We start from the raw sequence: 22,573 nt of genomic DNA, 5'->3' as shown, positions 1-22,573 counted from the left end.
TTGTTTCTTTAACCACTTCAGCCCCTGAAGAATTTACCCCCTTCCCTTTTTTTATTCTTTATTTGATTTTAAAACATTTACAAAGTTCCAAAAAGGGAAAACATATACTTCATACCTACAAATTATACCATTCAATCCCCCCCCCCCCCGCCCAACTTGCATCATCCTCCTATAGGTAATTTATTCCCTACGCTTTTAATCCATAAACCTTCCTTCTCACTTATTTAATATGATGTTAATTAATAATTTCAGCTACATATCTCCATGTTTTTTTAAACCTGTTCCACCCTTCCCATTTATCTTGTCTATCTGTACCTTCTACCTGATCCTCTTGATTTTCGTCAATACTCTCCAGTTTTTGTAGAGCACCTACACGGATTATCCAATCCCGAATTTTGGGGCTCTCCATTTCCTGCCATTTTTTCGGGATTAAAAATTTTGCTGCATTAAGTAAAGTTGGAATTATAGATGCTTTGTATTGTCTAATAGGGCTGTCTGTCATATATCCACGAGTCCTTCTGGACTTCTTTATTAGTGATTATCGAAACTTTTTTATACTAGGGCACTCCCATCATATATGGGCCATTGTTCCCAGAGCTCCACACCCTCTCCAACACTCGGGGGATTTCTCACGTTGAAACTTACTAATTTTATCAGGTGTCGCATACCATCTTGTCAAACATTTATAGTTTGTTTCAACCGTCTTGATGTCTATCGCCGAGCTATGAGTCAGTTTAAGCATTTTATCTAATTTATATTTACTACATCATGATCCTAATTCGTTCTCCCATTTTATGATATATGGAGGTACCTCTGTCCCTTCTGCATCTATTAGAATTTTATAAATTTGTGATATATTATTTTTTGATTTTCCCACACACAGAGCTGCTCCAACTGTGTAAGAACTTCCCCAGATCGAATTGGTTGAGGCAGTCTCTCTACAAAATGCTTCAGTTGGTTGTACCTCCATATATCAATCGTCATTAGCTGTGTAGCTAATCTTAATTCCTGTAGTGTAATTATTTTCCCACTTTTTATTATGTCTCTCAGTTGTGCATTCTCTTTTTTTATCCAGTTGCCCCCCACTGACCTCCTCCCAGGGGCAAAAAAACTATTTTCTTTTAAAAAAATCAAAGGGGAGTTATACTCCCACTTATTTTGTGTGAATAACCTATCCCATATTTTTAGTGTTATATACTTTACTTCATGTGTGTTCGGACCCAGAGTCCTGTGCTGTGGTGGGTTCCATATTACGTGACCTAAGTGAATATTACTCATAATGTTTTCAATATTTAGCCACCTCTTCTCATTTTTCCCCTTTGCCCATTCTATCACTCGTGACAGTGCCACTGCATTATGATCAAATACCACCAAAAGAAAGCCCTATTTGTATAAAAAAAGGACAAAAAAATTATTTGGGTACAGTATAACATGACTGAGTCTGGTCACGAGGGGGGTTTAAGTGCCCAGTTGTCAAGTGGTTAATATATAAAATATAAATATTTTTATTATATATAAATATGTTTATACTTTTACCTGCAAAAGAATTTTAAATACCTTATTCATTCATGGTATACTAAAATGGGGTCAATGGCGCTACCTATTATATGGGCCTATATCTTGCTATTATACTCTAGGTGTTTCCGGTTAAACCACATGGGGCTATATACTTATAACAAAAAGTGAAAAGTATTCAACATACAGTGAAAAAAAACAAAAACAAAAACCTTTTTCACAAAATATGTATCCTTTTTGTATTTTTGAGAATATAAAATTATCAATAATGTGAACTGATTCACAGAAAATACATGTGAATTTCTCTGTGGATTTTTAGGATATCAAATTTTCAATAGTGTAAACTAATTCACAGGAAATCCATGTGCTATGCTATGTGACTTTAAACTCTGTGTCTCCAGTGATATATGGTGTAATACCAATTATAAATAATTGCTTATTTATGATTATAAAGTGCAAAAAGTGCTCAATCTAAAATAAATGTAAAAAAAAATGTGCTTTTGTGTACCATATATTCATGTGCACATTTCTAGCCTATCTTTAACACATCAAAGATACTCAGAAAGACCAAAAGCAAGCTAAAATACAAAAAACAAACCAAGACTGAAAAATCTAAATAAAACAAAACAGAAAACAGGTAAAAAACCCAGGTTAAAAAAAAAAAAAAAAATATATATATATATATATATATATATATATATGTGACCAGTCTATATGCAAGATAAAAAAGATAAAAAAGTTTAGTGTCCACAAATGTAGTTCTTAATGTGCAAAAAATCCAGCAAAAGTTCATAAAGTAACTTTTGTGCTCATAATATCTGCCGGTGACTCGAGTGCTCCCCCACAAGGGTCCCTACTCACCGGATACTCACACTCCTGCAGGGGTAGTATGCTTATAGATCAGCTCCCTTATAGCTGTACTGGCCCAGCTCCCTCAGCTTCAGGCACCGGTCCTCACCACTCCAGGGGTCAGATTCAGAGTATATCTCTCTTTCAAATAGTAAGACCAACTATCTCCAGTTTTAGTCCTCATAGAAAACAAAGAGTGGCTTTCATAGTGTAGTAATTGAAAAAAACAGTTTCCATTACTACACTATGGAAGCTACTCTTTGTTTTCTATGAGGACTAACACGGGAGATAATTGGTCTTATTGTATGTTGAATACTTTTCACTTTTTGTTGTAAGTATATAGCCCCATGTGGTTTAAGCGGAAACACCTAAGGTATAATAGAAAGATATAGGCCCATATAATAGGTAGAGCCATTGGCCCCATTTTAATATACCTTTTTTATGTAAGGCTCCGGTTAAGGGAGTTTTATTTTTAGGGGAGGCTGCAACTGAGATTGTCGACCTAAGTGCGGCCTTCTGCAAATAATTAAAAATCGTATTCATTCATACTGGCCCTGTCAAACCTGTGTTTATATGTTTTAGAGCAGGGGAAGTCAACCACCGGGCCATGGCCTTTCTGCAGCCAGGCTGTGGGTGCAGACGGCCAGCATGAGACACCTGGGCAGGCGGCATGAAAGAGCCAGGCAGGTGGCATGAGACAGCCAAGCTGTCAACAAATGAGAGCCGGGTGGATGGACCCATCTCGCTAATTGGACAATGAATCAGCATCACCATCTCTGCCAGTTAGCAGGGAGATGATCCAGGAAACAGTAGACTCCAAACCTGGAATAGTAGTGATTTTCATGGCTGTGCAGTGAGGCAGATGTCTGTAAATTACAAAACTGGCTGTACAGAATTGTAATCCTTTTGCAAACAAAAAGGTTCACATGTTATGGTGTACTTAGCTGTTCAACCAAAGTTCCACTTTGATTTTGGGAGAGAAAAAACATTGAGCACTACATTTTAAAAATCTTTAAGGGGATATATTGCAGCTTTACCTCCACTTTGTGTTCATTTTCCAGCTCTGCATCCAAGAAATCAAGTGTAACTGGTTCCTGTGATTTTGGATTCTGTAGCAAACAAATGATAAAGTAACACCTTTGTAGTAAAAACAGCTACTGATTACTAACCAAATGGCCTAAACTATTTGAAGCAAGAAAAAACGTACCGCTTTGGATTTGTTGCGCTATGAAACAATAACCATTTAACATCAATGTTTATTATTAGTGTATTAAACTACACTACTGTATTAGGCTATATCTAGAAGCTAAATTGTATACTACTATGTTCACTAAAAACTTGCAGTTACAGAGCACAGCTAACTAAGTAAGGTACGATATTAACATATACGTTTTCTTTGAGGGTGTATTCTATATTATCCATCTTCTGGGATTATTCTGGTCAAATAACTTAGGGTTATTTTTAACCCACTATCCACATCACATTAAATTATCATCCAATACCTGTTTGTCTTCTTTACCCAACTGGAGCCTTCAGTCACATTTTTTCTCACCTCCTATCATACATGCTTTCAACATCTTCCACTAATCCCTGAAAACCACCTTTATACAGTATTTTCTATTATTTCAGTCCGTATGATCCTCCTATCTTTTTGCATTATCCCATATACTATATTTCAAATGTATTTACACGCACTCTAATTATTTTATTTTTCCGATTCCGTATCCATATTTTTTTTATCCTAACATAAAACCTTTCATTATCATACCACAATTACCACACTATGATTAATGTAAATTTCTCTGGTTATATTATTTTCTAAATCTACCAGTGTTTTTTAAGGTGTCACACAAAACCTGCAAAGGGAAGAAAATGATGAAATCCAATGGCTCTACAGCAACAATTTTGCTGATAGGGGTATAAAACAAATCATAATTTTGCTAGCTTACCCTAAGGCCCCTTTCACATGGGACGGATCCGTGACGATCCGCCCCATGAATATCCGCTTGCTCAGCGGGGATCGCTCTGTTTATCCCCGCTGAGCCAGCGGATGACAGGGCGGTCCCTGCACACTGTGCAGGGACCGCCCTGTCAGATCTCTGCTCTCATCTATGGGGCATCAGATCTGCTCTGTAGACGGATAGAAAAATAGGATGTTCCTCTGTCTGCAGAATCGGACCGTAGCGGAGACGGATGATGATGATATCGGGTGTCAGCGAATGTTCATCTGCTGACACCCGCTATCCCATAGGGATGCATGTATATGTCCATATTTCATCCGAAAATGGATGGATGAAATACAGACATACTGTCCGTATGTGTTAAAGGGGCCTAATAGGTAGTAGCTAAAACAAATGCTATCTATAGTATACACAGTATGCCAAAAAAGCATACATGTATGCCCACTTAAAGGTTAAGTGAATAACATTCATTTTCTTGTTACAATGACACCTGAAAGTGGGCCTCCATGGATTGGACTTGTTTTTCTAGCACATCCCCCAAGTGTTTAATAGGAGTGAGATCTGGAGAATTTGGAGGCCAAGTCAAGACCTCAAGCTCCTTGTTGTGTTCCTCAAACCATTCTTGAACAATTTTTGCAGTGTGGCAAGGCACATGATCTAGCTGAAAGAGGCCACTGCCATCAGGGAATACAGTTCCCATGAAGCGGTGTACTTGGTCAGCAATAATGTTGCCACCTGACAATGTGACCTTAAAAAAAAAGGAAAAAAGTTCAATTTTGTGGTGCTTTCAAAATGCTTTTAAGGCGCTTTGGAAGCACTGCCCATTCATTTCAATAGGCAGGGGCATTTTGAGAGCACTATTTATGGTGCTCCCAAGCTGCCCCAAAGACACTGTTTGCAGGACTTTTCTAATGCTCCGCAAGCATACCACCCGAGTGTGAAAGCACTCATTGCAATGATTGGGAGGCACTTGTCAGTCACTTTTTAGAGTCTATTTCTAGCGCTAAAATGGCTGAAAAATGCCTCAGTATGAAAGGGGTCTTATACAATATATATTGTAAAAGGCAATGATTTCACACAGCAGTCTAATTTCTGCCATACCTTTTTTTCCCATGGAAATACATCCACGCATAAAACAAAAGAGGTGGTTTCTCATGCACTTGAAAAACCAGGAAACAGACTAATTCCTTTCTAAATCATATTAAACTGTGCACTCAGATATCTAACTTTGTAAATAGATATATTTTGTAATCTCAAACCCAACAAGGGACAGTGGGTTAAAATGATTTTGATGTCAATAATTTATGATTATACATGTGTTGATAATCACATCATAGCATATAAGAAAAAAAACATTTATGAGCTCTGCTTGCCTGCCATCTTATTATCGTAAATTACTTTTCATAAGGACTAGGCTGTGAAAAATATACCCATTAAAGATCTGCAAAGAAAGGGCTGGTGCCCTCTGTTTATAAAATACATAGTTTAGTAGTACTTAGCGGAGACATACAGAGATGCTTTCTTAGCATATTCAAAGTTTAAACTTAGTAAACAAGGACATTTGATAAGTACAGCTGTTTCAATTCTGATTTACTCTTATGTAAATCCAGGCAAAAAATCTAGAAAGTTACAGCATTTTCAGTATTACAGATATATGTGGACAATGTCTAAGATTGCTTACAACCTTACATTTCAACAAAAAAAAAAGACATTGCTATAAAGAACAAAGGTGTCAGTACAATTACCGACAGTCTGCAGACTGATGACATCTAAAATGATATAAATAATGTTGAAGGTGCTGATGGTCAGCAAAGCGTCAACACATCTGACTATATCAGACCGAATGTGACCTAGCAAAACCTGCAAATCATTTTGTACAATAACTCTATCTTCCCTGTATTAGCTGTTTGTATTTTGTACAATAACTCTATCTTCCCTGTATTAGCTGTTTGTATTATTTGGTTTATTGGCCAATATAATAATATATATTATAATAATATATTCTAGCTTATACACCTTCTTCTAAATAAGAAAGAAAAACTTAAAACATTACTAGTATCAGATTTCGGATCCTCTTCTGTATGATGTATGGATAGGTAAACATGGATAAACCAACCAGAACATAATATAGAATGAAACAAAATAAACAATGCAAAATAAGGCAGATTCTTACATGCAATGGATAATGAATAGCAGGCCCAGACCAAAGAAGCATGCATGAAAAGCAATGCCAATGCAGAACAGAAATGTCCCATTCCAACCAAAAAGAATAAAAAAGAAAGATACAATAAGAATACATACATACTTCAGCTTGTTCTTAGTCATGCAATGACAAACAGAAATCCACTCTTTGAAATGTCTAGATAAACAGCACTAATATTCAAACAGTATGAAGAGGTTGACAAATAAGGCAAAAAACAAAGATAAATGAAGGTAGAGAAAAACACAGAAACACAAGAAAATGTACTTAAAGCTTTCATTCTTAAAGTAACTAAAGGCAAAACTTTTAATTTCAGTTTTGGGTAGAGTGGAGAGGGATTAGAACACTTGGCAGTTTTTATTTTGGTCTATGCCCCCATTAAGGAGATTCACCCTCTCTTTTATTCCAGTTTACCATTATTATTGAAAGTGAAAGCAAAAGAAATTCCTAAATTTGGGGTTTGTCCTCAGAAAAATAATAGAGGGGAATTCTTCCAATGGGGACACTAGTTCTTGTGACCTGGGGGTCCCCAAGGAATTCCTTTAATTTGCAGGGATTTCCTCTCACTTCCTGTTTGGCTATGGGACAGGTCATGAAGGGAAATCTCCGCAATAGGAAACAGGTGATTAAAACAAATCTGACAGGTGTTATAACCCTCCCTTGCTCTATCCGAAATGAAAAAAAAAAAATGTGCCTATAGGTATATTTTAATGCAGTGATTAGCATGCAGCAAAGGTGAAAAACAAAGAAACAAAGTATATAAATAGACAAACTGGTAGATATGATAAGTGAAACGAAAATTTAACAAAATGAAATTAATCAATATTACCTGGTATGGTACATTTTGATATTAGGAAGGAAATGTGTGTGTGTGTGTGTACAGTATATATATACACACACACACAGTATCTCACAAAAGTAAGTACACCCCTCACATTTTTGTAAATATTTTATTCTACGTTTTCATGCGACAACACTGAAGAAATTACACTTTGCTACAATGTAAAGTAGTGAGTGTACAGCTTGTATAACAGAGTAAATTTGCTATCCCCTCAAAATAACTCAACACACAGCCATTAATGTCTAAACCGCTGAAAATGTCCAAATTGACCCAAAGTTTCAATATTTTGTGTGGCCACCATTATTTTCCAGCACCGCCTTAACCCTCCTGGGCATGGAGTTCACCATAGCTTCACAGGTTGCCATTGGAGTCATCTTCCACTCCTCCATGATGACATCACAGAGCTGGTGGATGTTGGAGACCTTGCACTCCTCCACCTTCTGTTTGAGGATGCCCCACAGATGCTCAATAGGGTTTAGGTCTGGAAAAATGATTGGCCAGTGCATTACCTTTAACCTAAGATTCTTTAGCAAGGCAGTGGTCATCTTGGAGGTGTGTTTGGGGTTGTTATGTTGTAATACTGCCCTGCGGCCCAGTCTCCGAAGGGAGGGGATCATGCTCTGCTTCAATATGTCACAGTACATGTTGACATTCATGGTTTCCTCAATGAACTGTAGCTCCCCAGTGCCGGCAGCACTCATGCAGCCCCAGACCATGACACCACCACCATGTTTGACTGTAGCCAAGACACACTTGTCTTTGTATTCCTCATCTGGTTGCCGCCACACATGCTTGACACCAGGTGAACCAAATACGTTTATCTTGATTTCATCAGACCACAGAACAGGGTTCCAGTAATCCATGTCCTTAGTCTGCTTGTCTTCAGCAAGCTGTTTGCGGGCTTTCTTACGCAACATCTTTAGAAGAGGCTTTCTTCTGGGATGACAGCCACGCAGACAATTTTGATGCAGTGCGCGGCGTATGGTCTGAGCAGTGACAGGCTGACCCCCCCACCCCTTCAACCTCTGCAGCAATGCTGGCAGCATTCAAACATCTATTTCCCAAAGACAACCTCTGGATATCATGATGGGCACGTGCACTCAACTTCTTTGGTCAACCGTGGAGAGGCCTGTTCTGAGTGAAACCTGTCCTGTTAAACTGCTGTATGCTCTTGACCACCATGCTGCAGCTCAGCTTCAGGGTCTTGTCAATCTTCTTACAGCCTAGGCCATCTTTATGTAGCGCAACAATTCTTTTTTTCAGAATCGCAGAGAGTTTTTTGCCATGAGATGCCATGATGAACTTCCAGTGACCGGTATGAGAGTAAGAGCGATAACACCAAATTTAACACACCTGCTCCCCATTCACACCTGAGACCTGGTAACACTAATGAGTCACATGACACTGGGGGGAGGAAAAATTGCAAACTGGGCCCAATTTGGAAATTTTCACTTAGAGGTGTATTCAGTTTTGTTGCCAGTGGTTTAGACATTAATGGCTGCGTGTTGAGTTATTTTGAGGGGACAGCAAATGTACACTGTTATACAAGCTGTACACTCACTACTTTACATTGTAGCAAAGTATAATTTCTTCAGTGTTGTCAAGAAAAGATAGAATAAAATATTTACAAAAATGTGAGGGGTGTACTCACTTTTGTGAGATACTGTGTATATATTTACACTTCACTATAATGTTGTATCACTTTTTTTTCAACACTCGTTGTTACAATAAGAAGAATATTATACAAAACCAGTTTCTGCAATATTCTCGGACAAAAAAAGTTATCCAATTCATATTAAATTACCAAAGTGTCTCCTGTGCTTATGGTGATTGTAACCTTATTAGTGCACTTACAACAACTCAAATGAGTACTGTCCATGATCCCTTGTTTTATTTGCACTAACCATTACATTTTCAGGACAAGCCTTCAGAGTGTACTACCTTCGTCTTTCAAGAATTTTATTGGGTTTTAAAAAGAAATAAAACAATACAGTGAGGTTTGAAGAGTCACATACACAACTTCCAATGGTACATAAGAACGAAACTTAGAATGAGTAACTTGAAGCTACCTGAATCCTGCTTCTCACACTAGTCAGCATAAAAATGTGGGAACTAGGAAAGAATAAAGTTTCTGAGCAAAATCTGGTGAATGTTAAGTAGGAGGCTAAGTAGAAACATTGGCCAGGGACCTGACCAGCGTTATATTTGATAGTTTATCCTGTTGATCCATGTAAGATCTGGGATACTTAATTATAACCAATCTCTCTGTGAAGCTAGGATTTAGGTTGGCATAACTAGATAAGGTTCAATCACTATGTGTTCTGATTTGAGTTCCAGTCCACTATTCTTGCAAGGTGACAAGCCATGTAATATTTATACATGTCAGGCAGGCCCATGCCTCCTTTTGATTTGGGTAAGGTAAGTATGGCATAACTAACTCTAGGTACTACCTTCTTCTAAGGTTCAAGCAGTACCGATACACAAAGCATTAGTAACATGTTAATGACAATATTCTCTAGGAAAAAAGATCATACAGCTGCACCTCCAGTGGTGTTTCTCATGTGATGCAAGCAGGGAAGTTACATGGGAGAGACAGCACAGAATTAAAAAAATAAACCATGTTAAGAACATGTGCACCTGTGGGACATTTCTCACAACCAGACCATGAATGTTTTTGTTCTTAAAGAGTTTGTTAAAAAGTAAAACCTTTGAACTATGAATGAGAATTCTGTTTGACACAAAAGATAATGGACTCAGCATGGATCTTTGTTTTTTTAAATAAATACCAAACAGTTTTATGACAACTCTCTTCACTTTGACTCTCTCTCTCTCATTAAATAGCTTATCTGGCTAACGTTTTCCTTTTAATTATCATAAGCTATGTTTTTTTCTATGATTATTGTCCTACATAATTTGCTAATGATTTATGTATCTGTACTTCTTGTACCTTAGAAGGGTATAAACCCCCAAAATTGTGTCCTTAAAATGTACCTGTTAGTGCAATTACAAACAGTTCCATGGACAGTACTGAAAAGTGTCTCACATGGAGTTTGACAACCCTGTATGTACAAATGACACTGGAACCCAAAATGTCATCAAAGGGACGTTTTTAGTAATTTGTAAAAAATTGCTAGAAGTTAGGTTTTTTAGAAATGTGAGGATACTTGTGATGCTTCTTTCTTTGCTGTGAGGTTCTGTGTATTTTCAGAGTTAAACCCAGGCACCTTTGGGTCTCAACCATAGTTGGGACATTGACCTGCACACATAAGGGTTGATTTACTAAAGACTAATAGGCTTTTCGCTTAGCAAAGGAGATTTTCACTTTGCAAGGGCATTTTGTGAATGAGATGCATTTTTTTTTTTTTACTTTCCTTGCAAAGGATTGGGCATTCTTTGGAATTTAACCACCTTAGCTAAGTAAAAATTCTCTTGCAAAGTGAACATTCTCTACTTTTAGTAAAACAACCCCATAGTGTTTTACAATGTTGCTTAGTACTGGTAAACATATTTCAGTCTGTCATATGGTGCGAGTGGACTTTGTGTTATGTCCTGTACACACGGTCGTAAATTCTGACGGAAAAGGTCAGATCAGATTTTATTGCCGGAAAATCTGATTGTGTGTGGGCTCTATCGGACTTTTTTTGTTGGAAATTCTGATGGAAAAAATTTGAGAGCAGGATCTAAAATTTTCAGACAAAAAATCAGATCGGACTTTTTCTGATCATTTTTAGAGAATTCCGATGGGCAAAGTGCCACGCATGCTCAGATCAAACTATGAGACCAAAGCTTTTGGCTACTAGCCTCTACATAGTCCGAATGTTACCGAACGTCACCACATTCCGAACGATCGGATTTTCCTCCAACTTTGTCCGACCATGTGTATGCAACACCAGTTTCGGACAAAATCCATCGGGAAAAATCTGATGGATTTTGTGGTCGGAATGTCCGACCGTGTGTACAAGGCATAACAGAAATATGTTTTTATTTTATTTTTTATTTTTTTATGATTGACCTTTGAATATGTATGTCACTTTAAGAAAGGTAGGATATGTAAGAGGAAGTTGATTTACCTATTCAGCAATGACCAAGCCCCGGATTACCTGAAAGAGAGGTCTCTCCATTCAAAACATGTCTTTATCCTGTCCCCCAGGGCACAAAGTGCATTCACCACTTTGTCATATTTTGACTAGTCTAGTGGATCCAGGACTAGCATGGCTTACAATCTTACAATCCCCCCCCCCCATTTCCCATACCACCGTCTAATGACAGCACAGCTCTGTATGGGACTTATGGATAATTAGCATTTTGATTGATAGTGCTTGTCTCCACAGCAGGCAAATTCAGCACAGCAATCTGTGGGGTCAGCGCAGACCACAACCCAAGGAAGGGCAATAGTAAATGTGGCTGATAGTAAAATTCTCATGCACTTGCTATAGCAAAGTATCAGTCAGCGCTGGTGGGGCTGTGTGATGAATCTGCTATCTACTAGAAAACATTCACTGCTCTAGATAGTATTGCCCATCCACTGATTCCTGTACAACATGCTCACCCCCCCCCCCCCCACTAGCTTCTCTTGCTAAACCATTGCTTCTCACGTTAGGTCCGCCTTGCATTACATTTAACTAAATGGCAGCTATGTCAATATGGGGATACATTTGTGGTGCTCACTATACACTACTTTACCACACAAGTATGCAGTGACATGCTGCTAAGAGTAGCTTTGCCTGTGCACACAAAAAGGCACTTGTTTTACCTAGCAGAAAAAAAACTATGTGAAAAAAGAAAATGAAAATTCCCTAATAAAACAACAAAAAATACTGCAGGGCGTGTGGGAGGGTTGTTTCTGACACATTAGGGTTTATTTACTAAAAGAAATTAGTCTTTTCAATTTGCAAGGGTATTTTCACTTAGCTTTGGTGAATGTGATGAAAATTCACTTTGCAAAAAATAGCCAATCACATGCAAGGTAAAGAATAAAATAATATTTTTGTTTGCATACGATTGGATGATGAAAGTCAGCATAGTTTCACTTTATTTACTAAGCTAAAAGGAAATCCCCTTGCATATAGCCTATTTGCCTTAAGTAAATAAACCCCTTGAGTCTCTGAACTTTGAACAGGTGGGGGTACACAAGAATATGTAGTCCATTAGACTACATTCCATGATAAATTAGTTCAATCTAGCACAGTAAAAGCAATTAACGCTCCCTACTCATACTATCCTTAAACTTCTACAGCACACACTGATAAATGCTGGGAAGCCACCATATTATAGCACATACCTAAACCTCCATTATTGTCCATTCTAACCCTTGTGACCATTGCCAAAAAGTCAGATGAAGCAATACAAGTCCTGTAAACCTCAGGGGATTTCTACATCAATTTGCTGGAACTGCAGGTAGTAGGCCTGCCAATGCCATGCACTGCATACTTCCTGAAAGAGCTCTAATGACGAGTTCTGCTTTAATAATAAATAAAAAGTGATATAAAAAACAGAGATTTGTTTGAATCTAACCACTCAATGTAGTAATACAGAGCAGTCTCTCAGAACACAATAACAGGACCTTCATTCAACTGTTTAAAATTCTTGGTGAAGTGAAATCTGTAATTGCCACTATGATTGCTGTTATAAAACTAAAAGCTAAAGCTATACTTTAATTTTCAAACAAAAATTGAAAAGGAAATGATTCAGATGTCCAACTTTTGTTGTGTTCTATGAACAGTACTGTCTCTCGAGATTGGATACATCTCACAGAGCATATGTAAACAACACAGGCCTATGGCTGTTGCTAAAGCATGGGTTCAAGAAGGTAAAATTATTTAGCAAATACGGAATGATGTAAAATATACAGTGAGCTGCCATTAGTATCAACACCTTACAAAAATACTTTTTACCTAGGCGCTATGCTGATTCAATGTCCTCAGTACTTTCTGAGTCACTGACCCAGAACATTCATGTAGATCAGCAGTGTTCACTTAACTCTTTAATTCTTACATATTAGGACCAGATCTTCTTGGATCATAACCAAGTTTTGAACATAATATGATAATTTTGCTGTACTCATTATTCAATTAACCCTTATATTTCAGTGAAACGCCCACACCCACACCATGTCATGCACTCTCACACACAATAATAATTTGATGAACTGCTAGTCATGTTTTCCAATGCCTATTCATCATTACCTTCTGGGAAAATCACTTGAACAGGCCTGTGTGCACTTAATAGATCATTCTAAATATATTCTAATTACTAAGAACTGGGTGAAAGCAACATTTTGTTGGTGTAGTCAAACAAAACAAATTGTGCCATAAATGCAAAGCTTATCAGCCAGAACTTACACCATTGTAGCAAAACACACATACCAGCATTTACCATTGAGTTAGAGTTGGTTGCACAGTTTATGTGCAACTTTTTTCAAATATAGAGCAAAATGTCTGCATTCATCCATTTTGAAATAATTGTGCAGAACAATATTTTTTTTTCCTTCCTGTAACATCCAACTCTAAACAAGGTGCATTTGTGATAGCTGCACAATCTGTGCTACCAAAAACATTTGGATACGCACTTTATAAGCTTGCTGGTATAAAGCCACAGCCTTCTTAGCAGTGAACCAAAACCTATTTTTGGCCAGTGTTATTAAAGCCTTCCCATTTAACAGTAAGTTTCATGTGTATACATTAAATAAGCCTACTTGTTAGTTGGTTGCAGCTGGCCATACAAGTTTAAAACCAGCTCATTTCCATTTACCATTACCTGAAAATCAGGCCTCCTTTTCCTCAAATTAACCATGGGAATACCTAAACCTATAGGCTGAAGTTGCAAAGATAGTTTATGTTTATGACATGTTTAACCTTATGACATTTTATTCACAAGTGTTAAATTGGTGGTGTCTATATATTAGCACATTAGGAAAACAGTTGCTCAGCATTTTTTCAAAGACTGTATAATAACATTTCTTATGAAACCTAATTCTAGGACCACAGCAGCAATGTTTTGGCCTAAAATACAATATTTTTGAGTAGTACTAACACTCAGAAGGACAGAATCCTCAAAAATCTGAACAATGTTGTGGTTATTGTGGATGCATTCTATAATATTAAATGTTTTACTAAATGTCAGAGTTGACCCCCTACTACCTAACACACTGGCTAAAGTAAATTTCAGGATTAAAGTGTCACTAAACCCACAAAATAAATGCTGTATTACATGCTGATCATACTCATTATGAGATTCGTTTTCTGTATTACACCTGGTTGATTCTGCTGCTCGCTATCTCCACCATCTGTCCAAGTCCCCAATTCAACTAGGGATTTTGCAGCTGTGGTGGCAACTCTGCGCATGCTCAGTTTTCAGTGAGTTTTTATGCTGAGCATTTCCTCTCTATCACATCTGAGCAGCACATGTGACTATAGAGTCACACATGTGGGCATTTACACAGTGATAAATGATAGCCCACTTTCTCCCTCCTCATCCATGCCCACTAACCAGCTAAAAACAATGGGGGCAAGATATGTGGATTAATGGAGGCTTTACCTCCCTCTTATTCTAATTATTATTCTAAGACACAGGTTGCAGGGGTGTGACACAGCAGTGGCTCAGTATCATTTTTTATCTTATTTTAAATATTATCAAAAAAACTTGAGACCTGTTGCAGTCAATGTTGGCAACAATGGCCCCCAACGTGTGCCTCTTAAATTCCATATATCTTTCAGGATCTTTATTTTTTTATGATTTGGTATTCAATGTGAACTCAACATCAGCTTATTCACCAACATTCCCTTTGCAAATGATATTATATGAACAAAGTGAACAGGCTGTACTCAATTAGTAATCAACTTCATTGTATGCATATAATTAGGATAGGGCTGTATGAATGAAACAGTGAAAGAATAAATTGTATATATTTTCATTAAAGAGACCATGTCCAGTGTCTACAACTTTAAAAGCTTTACCCCCTTGCATATACTCACTTCTCTGATGGTCACCTCTTCTACATTCCAATGCTCACTCAAACTACAATTTAAGCTGGCTGGTTTCTTTGTTTAAACAAATGTCAGAAAGTGCAAAGCTGCATTACCTAGCAAGAAATCCTGAAATATTTCACATAGGATATAGTGTGTATGCATGTGACCCTAACAGCTAGCTACATAATCTTTACCACATGTTCCTGTTCACGGGAAAATATATATTTTTTAATTTGTTGAAATTCCATAAGTAATATAAACATGCTAAAGATTTGATTTACTTAAGTGGCAAAAGCAATGTGACAGCTTTTCTGGAGTCACTGACAGCTACAGTAACACATTGGTCCCTTGCCTGGAAAGCAACTGACCTTAATTAGCAGTAGCAGTGTTATGTAACCTTATTAGTAATAATACCACAAACATATCAAATTAAAGATCAATTAAACCTTCTTTTTAAATGTGCTTCAGGTGCATCAAAACAAAAGATATTCTATGTCTTACTTTTTTTTTTACTTTTTTTCTCTTTCTGTGACAGTGCCAGCAGTTGCAGAGTAGAACCCATGCTTTTTGTGAGGAAGAAAAGGTCTGAGATGTCCTTCAATGAGTAAGACCCTTAGTTCTGCAATGAGGAAACCTTGTGCTTCCTGCTAATTGAAGAGCTCTTTGATTTTGGGGGGGAGGGGGTGTTTTGGACCTAGAGATCACAACAGGGATGACACTGATGCGAATTGGATGTTGTTTCCCTGCATCCAATACGCATGTCAGGAGATTGTGACCGGCTCTCTATGGAGCAACTGTGGAGCGCATTGCACTGGAGTTCTGTTGTGTCTTCCTGTCTTGTCTTCTGGTCCATTTCATGTACAAATTCAGCCAAAAGTTATTTGGCCTGAAATAAAACTTGAAACGGTGAATGGGTGGGGACACACTGGACCCCTGCTGTGAGCCGCTCCGTGCTATGGTGTGAACCCAGCCTAAGGGTTGCTGGCAGGTGACAGACTTTTCTAATCAGGCTATCGCTGCTTTAGAAAGATAATGAACTGTAACACATTAAACAACCTTTGTTTTTACATGCTTACAATGTATTTAGCTGATTTAAAAGAAGAATTGGGCTTTATGTAATGTACTATTGAATGCATTCAAGAATGTGTAAAAAATACAAATAGATACAGAAAAAAAACATGAATATTAACAACTATAGATTGCACAAATTAAAATAAATTGACTTTTTATAATAGATGACATTATGAAACAAGGCAAAAAGGTATATGTCTCTTTCACAGATTTGTACTGTTGGATTAAATAGAAACCATACTGCATAAAGTATATTTTTTTCCTAAAATATATTTTTTTCTTTTTTACATAGAGGCCTTTAATTGTGCATGCATGACATTCTGGGTTTTCGTCAAAAAGAGCACAACAGTCGCTCTTCCCTTTGTAGCCCTTATGCAACTGAATATTAAACATGTGCATGCCAGGAAAATTTTGTTTAGTTTTGGATGCACTTATTAGGTTGATAACTTTGTGGTTTTTTTTTTTTCGTTGTGTCGGCCCAGTTCACTTTCAAGATTATTTTTTTTTTCTTCAGGATTTATTTCATATATTTATGAGACCGGGTGGGTTTGAAAATCAAATTCACCCAGTCTAACTTTTGACGGATACAAATTCATTGTGAATAGCTGTGGTTGTTAAGAAGTAGTGGCTGCCCTATCTTAACAACCATGACTCCTCTGCTGTCAGTGGGATTGACCGCTGGCAGTAGAATGTAAACAAAAGAAGTGGTGGTTAAACAGAACAAAAAAAGAAAATTAACAAAAAAATTATGTGTGATCCCCCTACAAATCCATACCAGACCATAACACATGCATGTAGCCTGGCAGGCCAGGAAATCGAGCGCCCCTCCTCTTCTGAACCATACCAGGCCGCATGCCCTCAGCATGGGGGGGGTGCTTTGGATGAGGGGGTTCCCTTGTCTCCGTGTTGATGAGGACAGGGGGCCTCTTTCCTACAACCCTGGTTCAGTGTTTATGGGGGTGCAGGGGTGGATTTTTGGAATCTGAAAGACCCTTTAACAAAGAGGCCCCAGCCCCCACTTATTTGAATGAGTAGGGGTACATAGTACCCCTACTCATTCACCAAAAATTATTATTATTATTATTATTATTATTATACACAATTTATATAGTGCCAACAGTTTACGCAGTGCTTTACAATGTATAGGGGGGACAACACAATTACAGTACAGTTCAATACAAAAGTACAGGACGGCCCTGCTCGTAGAGCTTACATTCTATAAGGGAGGGGGTGGTACAAAAGGTAATAGCTGTAGAGAATGATTTGATGGGGGTGGCTCGGTGAAAGTTGGGTGGGTGTGGAATAGACTTCCCTGAATAAATGAGTTTTCAGGGATCTCCTAAAATAGTGTCAAAAGTAAAAAACAACAACACAGAGACAGTTTTTGACCAATCCTTCAATAATAAATAAATAAATAAATAAATGTTCCAAGAATTAGATCCATGATCATTTATGATGAATGCAACCCGCACTAAAAAACAAAAAACAAAAAGCACTATAAAAAACCCTGCCACCTGCCAAATATGAAGTGAAGAGACACTCGCAAAATGACAGGTAAACATGAGGGCGGGGTCTTCTAGTGACATCACCAGGTGACCCTGCCCCCATGTTTACCTGTCATTCTTGCAGAATGACAAGTAAACATGTAGCCGGGGTCACTCAGTGATGTAACCCAATGGCATTCATTACCTACTTCAGGATACATTTATATATATGGAGTATCTCACAAAAGTGAGTCCACTCCTCACATATTTGTAAATATTTAATTATATCTTTTCATGTGACAACACTTAAGAAATTACACTTTGCTGTCCCCTCAAAACAACTCAACACACAGCTATTAATGACTAAATCACTGGCAACAAAAGTGAGTACACCCCTTGGTCGCAATTAGCCATTTTCCCTTCCCGGTGTCATGTGACTCATTAGTGTTACAAGGTCTCAGGTGTGAATGGGGAGCAGGTGAGTTAAATTTGGTGTTATTGCTCTCACTCTCTCATACTGGTCACTGGAAGTTCAACATGGCACCTCATGGCAAATAACTCTCTGAAGATCTGAAATAAAGAATTATTGCTCTACATAAAGATGGCCTAGGCTATAAGATGGTTGCCAATACCCTGACACTAAGCTGCAGCATGGTGGCCAAGACCATACAGCGTTTTAACAGGACAGGTTCCACTCAGAACAGGCCTTGCCATGGTCGACCAAAGAAGTTGAGTGCACATGCTCAGTGTCATATCTAAAGGTTGTCTTCGGGAAATAGACATATGAGTGCTGCCAGCATTGCTGCAGAGGTTAAAGGGGTGGGGGTCAGCCTGTCAGTGCTCAGACCATATGCCACACACTGCATTAAATTGGTCTGCATGGCTGTCATCCCAATAGGAACTTCTTCTAAAGATGCTGAAGACAAGCAGACTAAGGACATGGATTACTGAAACCATGTCCTGCGGTCTGATGAGACCAAGATAAACTTATTTGATTCAGATGGTGTCAAGCAAGTGTAGTAGCAACCAGGTGAGGAGTACTAAGACAAATGTGTATTGCCTACAGTCAAGCATGGTGGTGGGAGTGTCATGGTCTGGGGCTGCATGAGTGCTGCTGGCACTGGGGAGCTACAGTTCATTGAGGGAACAATGAATGCCAACATGTACTGTGAAAACTTCTGAAGCAGAGCATGATCCCCCCCCCCCGAAAACCGGGCCGCGGGGCATTATTCCAACATGATAACAGCCCCAAACACACCTCCAAGATGACCCCTGCCTTGCTAAAGAAGCTGAGGGTAAAGGTGATGGACTGGCCAAGCATGTCTCCAGACCTAAACCCTATTGAACATCTGTGGGGCATCCTCAAATGGAAGGTGGAGGAGCGCAAAGGCTCTAACATCCACCAGCTGATGTCATCAACGTGATGTCCTCATGGAGAAATGGAAGAGGACTCCAGTGGCAACCTGTCAAGCTCTGGTGAACTCCATGCCCAAGAGGGTTAAGGCAGTGTTGGGAAATAATGGTGGCCACACAAAATATAGACACTTTAGGTCCAATTTGGACATTTTCATTTACTCACTTTTGTTGCCAGCAGTTTAAACATTAATGGTTGTGTGTTGAGTTATTTTGAGGAGACAACAAATTTAGACCGTTATACCAGCTGTACACTCATCACTTTACATTGTAGCAAAGCGTAATTTCTACATTGTTGTCACATGAAAAGGTATAATAAAGGACTTGTCAAAAACTGTCTATTTTTTTTCCCCTTTCAACACTTTTTCGTGAATGAATAGGTGTACTATGTGTACTCATTCACATTGGAAGGTGCCGGTAACTAAGGCCCCCTTTTTAAAGGGCTGTGGGGAAGAGGCCCATGTCTTCATAAACATGGGGGCAAGGTGCTTTAGGATAAGCCCCCTCCCCCAAAGCACCCCCCATGTTGAGGGCATGTGGCCTGGTATGATTAAGTGGGGGGGGCTATTTTGGACCCCTCTTTCCTGGCCTCCCAGGCTGCATGCTCCGATAAGGGTCTGGTATGGATTTTGGAGGGATATATCTGTACCTACAAATACAAAGGTTTCATTTGAAAAATGACATTAATTGCATATATCTACTGAATATTTAAATATAAAGGCCATTATTCTGATTTACGCATCTGTGTGCAATCTGAGCTTTAGCTATTGAGCTCTGTAATTTTTTTAAACAGTTAAGGTTAGCCTAGTAAACTTTTGAACAGGATTTTAAAACTCCACCTGGCTGAATATAGTAAATACTACAGTATATAATCTATATAAAGTGTTATTTTACCCTGAGCAAAATATATATACATATATATATATATATATATATATATATATATATATATATATATATATATATATATATATATATATATATATATATATATATATATATATATTTAGTTTAGTTTAGTTTAAGTATTTCATACAGATATGGATGTAAGAAATCAAACACATCATTACTTCATAAATATTAAGCTATTTTTTTAACAGAACAATTATTATATATATATTGCTTATCAACCTTCAACCTTAACGCTGTTGGGGTCATGTGATTTACTTGTTTTAGAGTCAGAAGACTTATTACATTTTACTTCAGAATTACAGTGAGTATAAGAATTACTGCACATATCTATTAAATGTTAGTTATTACTACATCAACCACCATTAAACCAGTAAGCACATTTCATACCTTTGGTTGAAGATTTGGATGGAGCAGCACATAACCATTAGGATCCAGTGCAAAATAATATCCATTTGGGCAAAGCTAAAGGGAAACATTCCAGCAGTTTACATTAGTTATTCAATTGTTTATGTTAGTAAATAAAAAGGTAGTGCAAAATGTAAAAGCAACTGTTCAATACCAACATAAAAAAATCCATTGTTTTGGGTTTATTTACAAATATTGTTTTGGATATTTAGTTAGCTGGCGGTATTGTGTAAAAACACCAGATATCTTATTAAAATGTTGCTCATCTGCATTAAGAATGCTTAAAATGCAACCTTCCACCAAGACAAACAAATCTGTTTTCTTTTATGTCTGTAGTGATGCAAAGATAGTTTTTTGTGAATGACCTGCTTGGTTTTTGCATGTCTGTTCAAAGGTGCACATTATAGTTACAGGCTGTTCAATTACAGTTATAACTGTTCAATTACAGTGCACACTACAGTTGCAGGCTGTTCAAAGGTACACATTACATTACAGTTACACATCAAAGGTGCACATTACAGTTAATATTCAGGCTAAGTTTTAAAGGACTAGTTAAGCCAATCTGTTGTATTTTTACATATGAGGGTGTATATAGTGATACCCATGCATGAAGTATATAGGTTTTAGAATGCACTTAAAGATAAATGGCTGAGATTTTTCAAGTTTTCAAATATGTTTAAACCATAAAATGGTTACTTTATATGAAAGGTTTCATTATTTTTCTTACTTAAAAAAAAAGAAAACAGACCCAGGCCAAATCCCACACGGGAATATTTCTCTGGTGGAAGCCATTCTCCAGATGGTTCAAGACCAAGTCTCCATCCAATGGTCTGACTCTATTCCATATCTTGGGATTACGCTTACCCCAAAATTTTTGGTTTTATATGGTGCTAACTACCCCCCTCTTATTAAGACTTTGACTCAATACTGGATTCATGGAACAAAACACACTTTTCCTGGCTGGGGCAGATATATGCATTAAAGATGACTCTCCTGCCAAACGTTTTTCTTGCTCTAGTCCCTCCTTTTATTCTGCGCTCATTGCAACATCTTGTCTTTACGTTTATATGGGGCCAAGTCAAACTGAGACTGAACAGACACCTACTTTATAGACGAAGGGAGGGCTAGGGATGCCAAACATCACGTATTATTACAAAGCAGCTCAAATAACGCCTCTTGCTTAACTGTTTGCAGCAAAGGCCGCACCTCTCTGGACCCTTATCGATGTAGTTGACACTGACCCAGTCCCACTCTCTTCTTTACCTTGGCTCCTGTCTCAAATGCACCCTAAACCTTTAAACACTATCCTGTACAATACCCTTGTGGTATGGAACTCTATCAAAAACTGAGCCCATCTGATATCGTCGCACCTCCCTCTTCTTGAAATACTCAAATGCCCCTTATTTCCCCAAAGTTTGGAGAGTCCCCAGAGCTACCACTGGGGACGCAACAAGGCTTTAATAAAGGTTCAGTCTTTATTGTCCTCTTGGAATATCATCACCTTTCAATACCTAAAGGGCATATATGACATTTAGGATTCTGAGAAAATCCACTACCTCCTACATACGTCATCTGTTACCTGACAAAAAAACATGATTGATCAACGAACGCGGTGCATTCAAAACCAGATGTCAGACAACCCCTACAACACAAGGCCTCATCTCTTTTTTATACTCCTCCATACTTAGCAATTGTAACTCATGTACACCATCTTACTGTTCCAACTGCGAAAGCAACTTTGGTGTCAACCAAACCCGAGACCTGAAATAATATTTGGGAGGTGTTTCTTAAGTAATATAACAACTTTAGAAAATGTCTTCAAAGTCTTGTCCCCGTGGTACTTTATTCTGGCTAGAATTGCTAAATGTCTCCCAACCTACCCTTCTACATCCTTTAGGGGATGTTCAGACCTAGGTGACATGAAGCATATATAGTGAACTTGCCCTAAGGTAAAA

At 37.9% G+C, this 22,573-nt stretch overlaps 1 protein-coding gene across 9 annotated transcripts in view; it reads right to left on the bottom strand.

Moving 5' to 3' along the window:
- Positions 1-22,573, bottom strand: part of CACNA2D1 (calcium voltage-gated channel auxiliary subunit alpha2delta 1) — a 930,857-nt gene that overhangs the window by 89,520 nt on the left and 818,764 nt on the right. For 4 of the 9 annotated variants that reach the window (XM_077469511.1, XM_077469509.1, XM_077469512.1 and 1 more), the window contains 3 exons: positions 20,601-20,675; positions 14,123-14,179; positions 3,402-3,473 (listed from right to left, as the gene is read on the bottom strand). In XM_077469511.1, the coding sequence (XP_077325637.1) occupies positions 3,402-3,473; positions 14,123-14,179; positions 20,601-20,675 (204 nt within the window). Of the gene's footprint in view, positions 1-3,401; positions 3,474-6,340; positions 6,403-14,122; positions 14,180-20,600; positions 20,676-22,573 lie in introns of those variants that run through there. The other 5 variants (XM_077469515.1, XM_077469517.1, XM_077469513.1 and 2 more) reach the window with 3 other exon arrangements.

Source organism: Lithobates pipiens, unplaced genomic scaffold (assembly GCF_037356315.1).
Source record: "Lithobates pipiens isolate NorthernLeopardFrog02 unplaced genomic scaffold, aLitPip1_a1.2 Scaffold_8, whole genome shotgun sequence".
NCBI classification, from domain to species: Eukaryota; Metazoa; Chordata; class Amphibia; order Anura; family Ranidae; genus Lithobates; species Lithobates pipiens.
This window is presented reverse-complemented; position numbering and strand designations above follow the sequence as displayed.